Genomic DNA, 14,316 nt, shown 5'->3' on the forward strand with positions numbered 1-14,316 from the left:
ATTTTACACTGCCATTCCTTTTCACTGCTTTTGTTTTAAGAGTTTCGGTTTTGTAGTGCACACATGAAAGTGGATTTGGTTTTCCTCTTGTTCCTTGTGATCTGCTGTAACAGATCATCACTAAGAGCTTAAATTTAGAAAAACCCTGACAATTGCTAATGCAAACTTTACTTGCATCTCAAGCTGGCATGCATCTACTTGTTGTAATACTTAGTGAAGCCTATTAAGACTTTTATGCAAAACATTAACTGACAGTTTGTTTGAATTTCAAGTTGCAGACGGTGTATTTATCTTAAATAAACTGTATTTGGAGATTTTGAAGTTAATAGCAGGACTGACATTTTTGCAGGGCTGCTGAGCATCTGTGTCTCCCTTTGTCTTAATTTACCTGGAGTTATTGATGTGCTTTTAAAAGTGGTTTATCTTGCAGAATTACACAAGCAAGTATGATCCCGATGTTCACTTGACCAAATGCCTAAACTTTTCCTCTGCAACTCTGCCACATATGTTCCAAAGGAGCATAGAAGGTTACATTGGCAAAAGAATGGGCACTACACACGGTCCTCCAGCCGGGAAGAAAATGACTGTCTTTATTGATGATATCAACATGCCTCTGATTAATGAATGGGGTGATCAGGTAAAAGGAAAATATTAACATTTGGGAGCTGGTGGTGTTACCATTGTTGCTGATGGAAATATTGATCTGTGGGTTGAAAAAATGGGACAGGTTAGAAAAAGGTAGCATAATATGGATTAGAAAAAATATGTTTACTAAAAAACATTTCCCCAAGCCAGTTTTTGATATGACTAATAAGTTGTCAGTCCCAAAAGATCAAGGACAGTGTCAAGCCACTGGATGCAAATGTATTTAAGCCTTTTGGTTTGGTTGCATACAAAGCTAGTGGGATTTCCACACTAGCAGTTGAGAACAGGTCTGAGAAAGGAAGCATGCAAATCCAAGAAACACTCAGAGATTTTTCTTTGATCTGCTCTTGACTTTAAATTGCTATTTTGTGTGAAATCTATTATGTGAAATCTAAGCTGATGGTGAGTCTAAAGAACAAGACTTTTGAAGAAGCTGGGGTTGTTGAGCCTTGAGTAAAGAAAGCTCGGATGACATCTTATTGCTTTCTACAACTACCTGAAAGGAGGTTGTAGTGAGGTCAGTGTTGACAAAACAAAGGGAAATGGTTTCAAGTTATACCAGGGGAGGTTTGGATGGGATATTAGGGAAAAAATTCTTCACCAAAATGGTTGTTGAGCCCTGGAACTGATTGCCCAGGGAAGTGGTGGAGTCACCATCCCTGGAGGTATTTAAGAGAGGTGTGGATGTGGCACCGGGGACATGGCTTCGTGGTGGATTTGGCAGTACCAGTTTAATGGTTGGACTCAATGATAAAAACGTCCTTTCCAACCTAAAAAATTCTATGATCACAGTTGACACTAAAGACTAGCAAGGTGCTCTATCGATGAAAGAATACTTATAGACCTATACCCTGAAAATGTGACTTAAAAAAAAAAAAAAATCTGCTGAGAAAAAGCAATTTCCCTGCTTCCAGTATAGCTCTGTACCCAGTGCCCCTGTGCAAGTGGACATGTGACTACACATTGTGCTAAATTAACCATTCTTTGTCACTATTTAAGCACCTGTGTCAATTTGAAGATGTAGTCTGGACTGAAAATTGAAAGTGCTTTCTTTTCTTAAATTGAAGTCATGCAATGTCTGAAGTCAGTTGAATGTCTGACTTAATGTCCACAACTCCTTAGCACATGAAGCTTACATGCAGCCAATGCATTGCATCTGAGTGCTTGGTTGTCATGTTGCATGTTGACAACCTTGAAACACTTAACTCCTCCATTCCCTTTCCTTTTTTTTTTTTTTTTTTTTTTTGAATAATTTAGATCACCAATGAGATTGTAAGACAGCTGATGGAACAGAAAGGTTTCTACAGTTTGGAGAAGCCAGGGGAATTCACCAATGTGGTTGACATCCAGTTTGTAGCTGCTATGATTCACCCTGGGGGAGGTCGGAACGACATCCCACAGCGCCTGAAACGCCAGTTCACCATCTTCAACTGCACACTGCCTTCTACTTCTTCTATTGATAAGATATTTCAAACAATAGCTGAAGGCTATTTCTGTGAACAACGACATTTCCCTGCAGAAGTATGTAAACTGGCTTCAGCATTAGTATCTACAAGCCGAAAGGTTTGGCAAATGACAAAAGCAAAGGTAAAATTACATCTATTAAGCACTTGAAACATCTGACCCAGGCCTTTTGTACTCTCGTGCACATTTGTAGTTCATATTGTGAAGCTGTGACCTATGGGTGTAACTGCTGGCTGATGCCTCTGTTCTGAATTGGCTGCTCTCAGCATCAAGTTACTGATGAAAATCCTAATCACAAGCAGTGTCTTCTGCAGCTGTTATGAGCATCACATTATATACACATAATATAGTAAGCATAGCTGATGGGAAGATTGAGAGATCTTCTAGTTGAGAAAGTGTTGAGAGCACAAGGAATCAGAAATTAAAAATTAGGTGAGAATCTCCTGTAAAGCTGTTTGGGATTGTGAGAAACTTCAAAGATCTGAATTTTAGGAAAGAAATCAAATTTGGCAGAGAGGGAATCAGTTAAAAAAATACAAAATCTGGTATTTAAAAATTTATAAAGATTTACTTTTTCTATTTCAAACAGACTGTTAAAAGCATTTGACTGCAATTCCTGGGCAAATTTTGCTTTGAAAGAGACAAAAAATATTAAATATAGAATGAAATTTGAAAATAACAAAACTACAGCATAGAAATATGTGTCAAATTTGTTCTTCTTCTGAGAAAATTGGAGGAGAGTGCTGGAAAGATAGGGATTAGTTACATTCCTATCCAGAAAATATTGGTCAGAATTTCACAGACGACTCACTGAAGACCTATACTTGGTTTACACAGAAAAATAGAGTTTCTGCTGAAACTATTGACTACTCACTATTGACCAATACATTCAACAGAACTGGTGCTTATTACTACTAATTAACTTCCTTTCCTAGAGAAAAAAGTAGCTTTTGTAGGTTGTAAATATTTTTACAATATTTATATTTATTATTTTACAAAATACTGTTTTCTCAAATTTTTCCCTTCCTTTCCCTTCCCTTCCCTTCCCCTTCCCCTTCCCCTTCCCTTCCCCTTCCCCTTCCCCTTCCCCTTCCCCTTCCCCTTCCCCTTCCCCTTCCCCTTCCCTTCACCATCTCTGAAATCTAGGTGAAATTTAAGACCTGGTTATTGCTACTGTAATATCTTCATTTTACAGTTGCCTCTTAAATGCCAAGCATATATTTCTGCTTTAATGCAAGACCAAAGTTTGTGAAAATATCCACATTCACTTTCACTTAATAATAAGTAGAAAATATTTGCATTTAGCAGTTATTTGAATATATTTAATGACATTATTTTATAGATGCTACCAACTCCAGCTAAATTTCATTATGTCTTCAATTTACGAGACCTCAGTCGTATTTGGCAAGGAATACTTACAGTTACTTCTGATGTCTGCCAGAGCATCAGTGTTTTGGTAGCCTTATTCCAACATGAGTGCAGACGTGTTATTGCAGACAGGTTCATCAGCCAAAGCGATAAAGACTGGTTTGAAGATATGATGAGGAAGGTAAGCAAATAGTATTTTTGTATTTGCTGCAGAACAAGGCCAATGGCATATTTCATCATTAATTATATGAATCCTTAATACACTGTGGTAGGTTGTTTCTGAGGAACATGGTCAAAATCTGTTTGGAGATGAATGCACGGAATTATACTTTGTGGATTTCTTGCGTGATATCCCGGAGACTGCTGGAGATGAACCTGATGATGCAGAGATGAAGGCTCCTAAAATTTATGAGCCTATCCCATCTTTGGATTACTTGGCTGAAAGATTACGGATGTTCATGCAACAGTACAATGAAACTGTCAGAGGATCAAAGATGGATCTGGTATTTTTCAAGGTATTACTGCTTGTAATTGTATTAATACAGAAAGTGCCTGGTCTTTTGCACTTAGTGATATATAGATCTTGTATGTTTCTGTCACATTATTTTGGAGATAGCTCAGAACGACTAGGTTGTTTATGCAGCGCACACAAAGTCACCTTACTTTCCTGAAGGTCACCTCCTTGTCAAAGGTCTTGATGCACAATGCTTTCTTCAGCTTTAGATTGGGTGGTTTGATCGAATTTTAGGGCATTTCAGATTAATTCTTGCCCCAAGATAACTGCATCAGTTGAATAAGAAATGCATATAGTGCACTTGCATTTTACTTTTGTCAGTCTATTTAGAGAGATTGTAAATAGGTCAGCTATAAGGCTGGAGGAGTCCTTTCTGCTTTTCCTTCTGCCCCCTAAGGGACATGCCCTCAGCTCTGCTGATGACAAACTGTGCATATGACATTGCTTCATACAAGCTTGATACAAGGACACTTCTCTTGGGCTAGCCCTGCTGCCCACTGAAGTCAGGGGAAATCTCCTGCTGATTTTGATGAGTACAGGACTGAGTCTTTGGCACAGGCTCCAGGGAAGACATATAGCTGTTGGGAAGCAGTTGCTTGGTGACATGCTTCTAGTTGATTATACAATGCATCATTTTTTGCATCTCTTCATCCCCTTTTCTCTCAATACACAGGATGCAATCATCCATTTGATTAAAATATCACGGATTATTCGCACTCCACAAGGAAATGCATTGTTGGTGGGTGTGGGTGGATCTGGAAAACAGAGTCTGACCAGACTAGCATCATACATTGCTGGATACGAGACCTTTCAGATTACTTTAACAAGGTAACAAAATGCAGTGTACATGCTCCTTAATTTGTCATAGAAATGAACTCCTCATAAGCAGTTTAAAGAAATGCAAACCTCTCAAACATTTTATTCCTCATTCCTCCACTTCTGGTCTTATAGAGCCAAAATGTATTATGACAATTTATGTCAATAGGTTAATATTTTGTAGTGCTAGAATTCTGTAATTTATAGGAATTTTTAAGTGAAATTTGAATTTAAAATTTGAAGTGAAAGGGAGTAGCTACTGCCTTCCTTCTATGTCTCTTTTGACATAGGGTTTACAGTGGTTGCCAATAAAGACCAGCAGAGTGTATTTTCCTTTGCAAACTATTTAAAATACTGAGAAATATTCTTTAGAGAGATATATCAGCTCTATGAATAATGTTATGAGGCTTCTGATGAAAGATAAAGAAAGGCATATCACAGTCTCTTCCTGTGTCCCAGAAGCACAAGAAAGGAGCACAGAGAACACACACACACACATACACACAAACAAACAAACAAACCAAAAAAAAAAAACCAACCCAAAACAAAAAACCCACACAAACCGCCCAAAATAAAACAAAACCAAACTCCAAAAAAACAACCAACCAAACAGACAAAAAAACAAAACAAACAAACAAAAAACCACCAGAAAACAAACAAAAAACCCCCACCCCCAAAGTGATAGAACAGAATTGGTAGATTTCCAAGATTAATATGGCAAATGCTAATAATGACAATGAATATGGAGGGAGGAATAATTAAATTAGCAGTAAAGAGTGGATGCTTGGTCATGTTTTGTCTCTAATTATCATTTCCTATAACTGGGAAGATTATTGAACCAGATACACTGCTACTGTGACTCTTCTGACTCAGTAGAGAAATTCTTATGTTCCTATCAGAATACCACAAATCACTGTAATAACTGTAGCTGACACATACAAACTGAAGAGTTGGATTGTTCTTCAAGCTCTGCAGTGCTTGCTTTACAGGTATTTATAGAGTAGAAATAAGATGGAGCTGAAAGAAAATTGGGACACTTCCTGTGTGGCATATTTAATATGTGAAGAATGGGTCATGTGTGTATTGCACAAATTACTTATCACTTTGAAGAGATTCTTGGGAAAAAAAAAAAGACTGGTTACAAAGAAAAAGGTTTCTAATTTCAGCTTTACTTGGCTAGGGACAAAATCTGCCATTTTAGTAACCTTATTTTACATCATTTTACAGCACAATCTGAAAAGTGTAGTTGAATTTGTGTGGACTTCATCTGAATCTTACTTACTATGTGCACCAGCTATAAGACACAGAACCAATCATGGTCTCCATTTGCAGAAGAGCTGATCAGCCCATATGATAACATTCAAACATAATTTCTGGGGTTAATTTTAGTTAAACCATATAATACGATAAACACCTTAGTTTCAATCTCTCATGTCTCTTAATGATTTCCTTTAACCTGCTCTCCCTATCTTCAGAAGATAATCCAGCTGTATTTACGTAATTTTTACAGGTATCAGAACTTACTTGACAACTTAATCCAGCTGTATTAACCTATTTCTACTAAAGAATTAACGTCTGCAAACCATAGGGATACAAAACAGCATCATGATTACCTTAAATATAGTATTGCTGCCACCATACTTTTCCCCAGCACATTATTTTTTCACTTAACCTCATTTCACATGATTTATGTTACTGAGCATTCACTTTGGGAAAATGTTTAAGAAAGGAAACCTAAAAAACCAGGTGCTATGGTATTAATTTCTTATCTAGATTTTTTTTTTTAAATTGCCTTAAGGAAGCTGATACAGATGATACTTATCTCCTAAAATGATCTGTAATTCTTGTTCTCTCTTTCCTTAACCCTTTTCTATTCCAGAACATATGCCACCAACAACCTTTTGGATGATCTGAAAACACTGTACCTCACTGCTGGGCAAAAAGGAAAGGGCGTTGTCTTTATATTCACGGACAATGAAGTCAGAGATGAATCTTTTCTTGAGTACATGAACAATGTTTTGGCTTCAGGTGAAGTCTCAAATCTTTTTGCACGAGATGAAATAGGTGAAATCACACAAGACCTGATTCCAGCAATGAAGAAGGACTACCCAAGGCTTAGTCCCACTGGTGAAAATCTTTATAATTACTTTATTGCTCGAGTTCGGAATAACCTGCATGTGGTTCTTTGTTTTTCTCCTGTTGGGGAAAAATTCAGAACTCGTGCACACAGATTTCCAGGTCTGATTTCAGGCTGTACTGTGGACTGGTTCCAGCATTGGCCTAAAGATGCTCTTGTGGCAGTTGCGCAGCATTTTTTAGCTTCTTACCATATTGAGTGCACAGATGAAGTGAAACAGAGTGTTGTTAACACCATGGGAACAATTCAAGATATTGTAGCTGAAAAATGTGTTGAATACTTTGAACGATATAGGAGACGAACTTTTGTGACACCAAAATCTTACCTGTCCTTCATTGGAGGCTACAAAGCTATTTATGAAGAAAAGTTTGCCAGTCTTGGAAGTTTGTCTGAACACATGAGAACAGGTAATGTAAGAGCTTACTTGATTTTTGTTTCTTTATTTGTTTTTAGAAGGGTGAGAAGAATCTGAATAAAAGGATGTGAAAGCATGGATTTAGATTGTGAGCTCACGTTCATTTGGAAGCAGACTCATATATTTTCAGCTGTAATGTGTGTGATTACAAAATATGGAGAGGTTTGGTTTCAATTAACTTTATGAATGTGCAGATTAGAGAGGAGTTTTGGAAATAGTATTAGTTAGCAGTTAAAATACCTGAAACTCCTGCTTTGACATGTATGTATGCTGAAGAACTCGTTTTCCTATGTAAGCATGCCAAGAGTAAATCTGTGAAAAGGTAATTAAATGCTCATATTCAGTCCCTCTGAAGAATTTTGTAAAGAAACAGGTACGTGCCAAAGGTAAAATTTCAAAAATATTGCTCTGCGCATGGTCATACATGGTAAACAACTAAAGAGTCTCCTAAACTGAATGCTGTTTGGAAGTGAATGTGAACTTAAATTGTTTCTTCTCCCACTATTGACAATAGCAGACCTCACCTCTGTACACATATGTCCAAAGGGAAAGGGTGGCTGGCTGTCTGCCAGAACAAATATGGCTATTTTTGAGTTAGAAAGATATATATGATGCATTTAGATTCACGCATTTATATATGAGGATGTTTATACTTAAGATATTTTTCTCATAATTTGTTCAAAATATTGGAGCATTGTATTGCTCAAGAATCTGTAGGGGTTTTTTACCCCCGTCTCATCTGGACCTTTGTGTAGTGTTGACTTCAGAAGCTCAGCCTACCCTTCTTGTGTCTTCACTTCCATAGCCAGGTTCCTCCTCTTTGTTTTGCACAGAGTACAGTCTAGTACTTTTTATGTTCTCATGGATTTCAGAAATTTCACACACAATTATTAAGAGTGTCATTTGCCATGCCGTTTTTCAGTGTGTGTGTTTAATATTTAGTCTTCATATCATATATAAGAATATAAACAATTGATCAAGTGTTCAAGTGACAGATTCTGACGGCTTTTACGCATCAAATAAATAAATTTCCCCTGCTTAATTTTACTGTTCAACCAATGGGATCCCCCACTGGTGTTCCTAAATATGAATCTGAGCGACTTTTTTTAAATATCCACATTGCTTCATTGAAGTTACTCTCTCCATAGGTCTTCCTGTTGCTAAAATGTAATTTGTCCACCACAGGTCTTGCAAAACTGATGGAAGCTGAGGTTTCTGTAAATCAGCTTTCCAAAGAGTTGGTTATGAAGGAGAAAGATTTGGCTGTAGCTTCAAAAAAAGCTGATGAAGTTTTATCAGAAGTAACTATAAAAGCCCAAGCTGCAGAAAAAGTGAAAATGCAGGTGCAGACAGTAAAAGACAAGGCTCAGGCTATTGTGGATGACATTGCCATTGATAAAGCAGCAGCAGAAGAGAAGCTTGAAGCTGCAAGACCTGCTCTGGAAGAAGCCAAGGCAGCCCTGCAGGTCAGAAGCAAATATTTTCTGAGCATGCATGTAACTAATAATTATTATGTATAATAATATGGCTTGTGCTTCTAACTTGGGGTGAAAAAAGAGGATTGAAAGAATGGCACTGACCTGTGAATCCTTGTAGAAAAAACCCTGAAAACTGAAGAGGGGAAGAGGTAAGATGGGCAGTACTCTACTGTCAGGTAATGAAGCAGTGGTGGAGTGGGACTACCTTTAGGGCCTTTCTGCGGCAGTGCTTCTGAGTTACCTGCAAACCTGCAGCAACTGCATCACATATACATCCCTCCCAAAAGAGCATCCTTCTTCGCAATCGAGTGACTGCTTGAATAAATGGATTATTTTCTTCTATAATTTTTCAGACAATAAAGCCTTCTGACATTGCAACTGTTCGCAAACTGGGTAAACCTCCTCACCTGATAATGCGGATCATGGACTGCGTACTGCTTCTATTCCAAAGGAAAATAGAATCAGTGACAGTAGATCACGAACACCTGGGTGTGAAGCCATCATGGACTGAGGCTCAGAAGCTAATGAATAACTCAGGATTTCTTAGCATGTTGCTAACTTTTCAAAAGGTCAGTAGTTAATAGGGGCACTATAGCTTCAATAGCCATCTTCAGAGTTCACATGAAAGTGTCTTCTACTATCAAAGGCAGTGGAAACAGTTTTGTCTGTGTATAGTTGTAGATAGTTTGTGACTATTCTTCATTTTCATGGTTCATTATCTCAGTCATATTTCTCCTGGGCCATGAAGTGGCTTCTAGCAGACAGAAGTATCCCAAGCCCAAGACCAAATCTGGAAAAGCTTTGTGTTATCTTATTCAGGCAGCTCCTGCTTCTAAGTAGAAAGTTGCCTTAAAAGGGCCCACTCTTCGTTTTTCAAATGGCTCACCTTCTCCATTCCTACCAGGCCTGTTTGCCTGTAAGGTACTCAACAATTCTGTATCCAATTTGCTAGGGAGCCAGCAGGAAATAAGAAAAAAAATGAGCAGGAAAGGTAATGAGATGGTTTGGGAACTTTTGGGGTTCTTTCACTTGAAAAATAGTGAAATTAAGAATAATCTTATTATCAACTGTAAAAAAAATAAAAGTGAACAATTTTTATTTCTGTCAGGACAGAAACTTTTGCAGTAAGGTTCACTGAATTGTGAGATGATGGGAAATTCTCTATAGGGAAGAGAAGAAAGATGTCCCAGGTAGCTGGACCAGAAAAAGACCTAGGACAGAATATGAAATTACAAAACCATAGCCCAACTTTATAATCCAGGAGACCAAGAAGATTTCAGCAAAACCTGGCTTTTCTGCAATGTTGCAGAACATATTTTCATTTGTACACTGATGTTTTAATCTACTTAGCTGTGCATTTTGCTGATGCCTTTTCTAAGCTGCTGGAGGGTTTTTGTTGTGCAGATCATTCTAACTATCCCCAGGAGCCATTTCTCCCAGAGAGCCATAATGTGGAAACTTGCACTGCCTCTGTAGACAGTTTTTTCCTGGGGCTGTCAGTCTGGTCACTTTTCCAAGTTCTATCTGTGCTAAACAGAAAGAGGAAATTAGTTTTAAGACAGCAAGGAGTAATTATGCACTCCTTACTCAAGCTTCTGTCTAATGAGACTTCCAGTTTTGGCACTTTTTAATGGTGTATGTATTCCTGCTGGTAGTTGGCAGCACTTTTAATTCAGAGGAGTCAGAACAACTTTTGTGGGACCAAGTTCTTGCAGGAAGTGATACTGATGAACGGGAGGTAGAATACTGGACTGCTTCAATCCATTATGAGGTCCTTCACATCCTGCTACATTTCTCATTTTGGGTATATAAGAAAGCTTATTGTGTCTGGAGTTCTGAGTAGACTACACAACTTACTTGCTTGTGAGATTTTTGTTCTTTCTTAATATTGTTTATGTAGTGAAAATTAGTGGATGAAGTTTATTGAGTTCAAAATTATTATTTGAAAGGAAAAGTATGACCTTTTCCAAGCCTTTGAACAGAGGTTTAGGCCACTGCTGATTGATCGTTGCTTCACCTTGCCAGCTTGTGAGCTCATTATTTTAGATAGGAGAATAAAAAACTCAAAATTTTTGTCCAGCACTATTTTACATTTTAGCAAATGATCATTGCGAAAACACCACGATGGCTGATCTTGGGAGTAATATAGTGAATGTTTTATTTATTAGAGTAGCTAAGGACTAGATAAGTACAAGGCAGTCCTTTCTGCTTTGCAGAAAAACAAGAAAAGGGTAAATTGCTTGACAGTATGAATGGTGGATGATTTTTAGAGGCATTAAAAGAAAGGCATTAATACATTGCCAAAAAAAGGGAAGATTCTTAACATGGCTATTGTTAAGGAGTCATTTTTAGGCTGTATAAGCTCTTCTACTCTCTACCTTGCTTGAGGAGATGAATTCCATTTTCTTCTGCCACTTACATAATTATAGATTAACCACCATCATCAAAGATCTGGCTTTTCATGTTCTCAGCAGTTTGTAAAAGAGGGGGGGAAAAAACCCTGGGATTAGAATAACAGCTGAAAGAAATTTCTTTTGTGGTTAAGAAAAAGGGTTAGCTTCAGTGAAGTGAAGACAGTGCCTTGCAGTTTCACCCTCTTCCTTCCAAAAGCTGCGTGCTTGGTTCCTTTAGCTGTGTTCACACCAGTGCCTGTCTGACTCCATGGTGAGCTTGTTTATGGAACCAGATTAGAAGAAAATTATTCAGTAGTCTTCTAACTTTGATTTCTGTCATAACAGTTTCCAAACTTGATCACTGAGCGTTGGTGAGGGTATTAAAGATGGGGCAAGGACGTCTGGTTGAGAGGGACAGGGAAAAAGGTTGTATTGCTGCAGTGTTGTAGCAGCAATAACTTAGAACATCTTAAATTGTTGTGGAGCCACAAGCACTAGTAACGTCTGTAAATCCTATGTGTCAAATAGGGATATTAAATGCCAGCTCAAGTCAATCTGTTGCAATGGAAGTAGGAGTTATTTTCAGGAGTTCACAAAAACTACTAATCTGTCCTTTATAAGAGTGAAAGGCAAAAGTGTTGCTTTGTTAATTTATTCTGTAAGAAGTGATACCCCATGGTTTTAAAAATAAAAATGCTACTGTAAAGCTGACCTTATTAAGAAACACATTTTAATTTTTATTTTTATTTTTTTTTTTCCTTTTTATTGACTAGGACTCAATTACAGAAGAAACTGTGGAACTTTTAGAGCCTTATTTGGATATGGAGGATTATAATCTTGAGACTGCTAAAAAAGTGTGTGGAAATGTAGCAGGTCTTTGCTCATGGACACAAGCAATGGCTTACTTCTACGGTATTAATAAAGAAGTTCTTCCTCTTAAGGTATGTTGTATTGATAATTTTATTTTTTTGAGAGATGAATATAGCCAAGTGGAAAAAAATGTTATGTTATTTCAGCAAAGAAAGAGATTCTTGTTTCTTCACACCCAGTTGTTAAATCAAACACACGGAGATTTAATATGTCCTGGTAACTTTTTTCCCTTACACACAACTACCCTGTGGTACAGTTGCTACTTGTGTGGACACAGTAAGTATTCAGTTGGCTCTTTATAGAGCCTGTCTAGCTGTATGGGAGAGATTATGATACCTTCTCTGCCCTCAGAGTAGGTGCCAGGCACTAAGGCTTCAAGTCCTGCCGGCTTGGGAAGGAACCTACTCATTGTGGTCACGATCAGTCTTGGCAGAGAAGCATTCTTTAAGGAATTTAGCTGCAATTCATCTCCCTAAAATAATTTTGGAGTTTCAGGCTACTATGCACATAGTAATAGAGAAAGTAGTTGTGAGGCAGAGAATTCTGTTGAAACATTGAACTGAAGGAGAAAGGGATCAACCACTGTTGTGTGCATTCCTACAGATAACTTTATTGTCTTGGAAATGTTCCAGTTATGAGCATACTGAAAAAAAGGGACTTAGCATATTTGTACAATGATTTATAGTCATTGCTCCTACGGTGAGTTTTATGGCTCTTTTCTGGAGAAATACATACAATCCGTTATGCTTCCACTGCACTTGTGTTTGGTTTCTATTGAATATGCCTCTGTATCAATGGTACAGTCAAAACCCTCAGCATAATCTTTTAGTATACCTAGACAGATCTGATTCAAATATGTTAAAAGCATATATATTTTTTTTTTAAAAATTCAAATAACTCAAGAGAATGCTATATTTTTGTGCTATATAAGTAGTTTTTTCCTTTTCAAATAATGGGATGTTCACTAATGAAAACGGAATTTGAAATGTTACTATTGAGAGCTATAAAAGGGAGGAAGACCTGGGGGAAACAGGGTCTTTATATGCAAATGCAACCCTGAAAGTTGAAAACATGCTCTTGTAGTTTTTATTTGAATATATATGATTTAGGATTACATATAAATTTAGCTCCATGTTAAAGTACTTGCATCCTTGTCACACTGTAGCTGATAAAAAATGAAACACATATATTGGTAAGGTGGTGCCTATTGTCAGGTATAGCAACAGCCACAAATATTTTAAAACATGAGGATGACAAAAGAAGGGAGGGAGGGAAGGAGAAAGTGTTTAAAGTATGCAGGAGATATTGCAGGAAGCAATGGAGTGATGCTAAGAAAATAATTGAAAATAAATGTACAATTAAACTGCAAAAAGTACTAGCCCAGGCTAATCCATCCAGTGCTAAAAGCAGGTTTACTGAATTAATTAATCAAGTCGCTTTATCCTAACTGCTGTTCTAGGATATAAATCCCCTTCAACACCTGCACAATGGATTCAATATATTTTTAAATTGAATCTTAAGTGAGACTCATTGCCTCATTTATCTTAAATATGACAACCTATGAGAACTAATTAATAGTGACTTATATTTTAGTAAATACAGTGTGCCAAAATTACCTAATTCCTAGGAATGGATACTGGCACTCTTTAGATAAGTGACCTGCAGCCCAAGGGTCATTAGTTAGACTTTCCTGTAGACCTTCAGCATGAAGATGAGCTGTTCCTCCCCAGATTGCTACCTCGTAAACCAGGCTGCTGCATTAACCTGAGCATTTTGAAACGCCATCTGCTTCTTATCTATTATTTGAAGAATATAAGAGCAGAATGGAGAAGCCCTGACTTTTGTTGTGATACTGTCAGCCTCCAATTAAAATACCGTGTATAGGAGTATAATTTCCCTTAGGGATGTCTCCAGTGACTTTAATTAAGTTTTCCTTTGCAGTTATGGTGATCAAGGGAAGTTTGTTTACAGTTTACAAATTCTGTTTGATATTGCAGATTCTCCCTGTCAAACTCAGTTTTAAGTATGAGACTTTATTGTCTTTTCTACTTTCATTTGTCTCTATGCTGAACTAAAAACCACAGCAGGCAATGAAAGAAAATCTTGCACCTGAAGAAGAGGTAATAGTCAAGGAGTGAAATTTTAAATTGGTCAAGGAGTTGAAATTTGATAGTTGTCTATTTAAATAAGCATGTCCTTGACAAGGTGATGCCCAC

General features: G+C 37.3%; 1 protein-coding gene across 1 annotated transcript in view; it reads left to right on the forward strand.

Moving 5' to 3' along the window:
- LOC120747561 (dynein axonemal heavy chain 5-like) overlaps window positions 1-14,316 on the forward strand; it is a 149,713-nt gene that overhangs the window by 78,098 nt on the left and 57,299 nt on the right. The window contains exons 51-59 of the mRNA XM_058420799.1: window positions 431-637; window positions 1,903-2,232; window positions 3,452-3,658; window positions 3,750-3,992; window positions 4,665-4,819; window positions 6,687-7,351; window positions 8,545-8,825; window positions 9,191-9,406; window positions 12,004-12,171. Coding sequence (XP_058276782.1) covers window positions 431-637; window positions 1,903-2,232; window positions 3,452-3,658; window positions 3,750-3,992; window positions 4,665-4,819; window positions 6,687-7,351; window positions 8,545-8,825; window positions 9,191-9,406; window positions 12,004-12,171 — 2,472 coding nt within the window. The remainder of the gene's footprint in view (window positions 1-430; window positions 638-1,902; window positions 2,233-3,451; window positions 3,659-3,749; window positions 3,993-4,664; window positions 4,820-6,686; window positions 7,352-8,544; window positions 8,826-9,190; window positions 9,407-12,003; window positions 12,172-14,316) is intronic.

Source organism: Hirundo rustica, chromosome 1 (genome assembly GCF_015227805.2).
Source record: "Hirundo rustica isolate bHirRus1 chromosome 1, bHirRus1.pri.v3, whole genome shotgun sequence".
NCBI classification, from domain to species: Eukaryota; Metazoa; Chordata; class Aves; order Passeriformes; family Hirundinidae; genus Hirundo; species Hirundo rustica.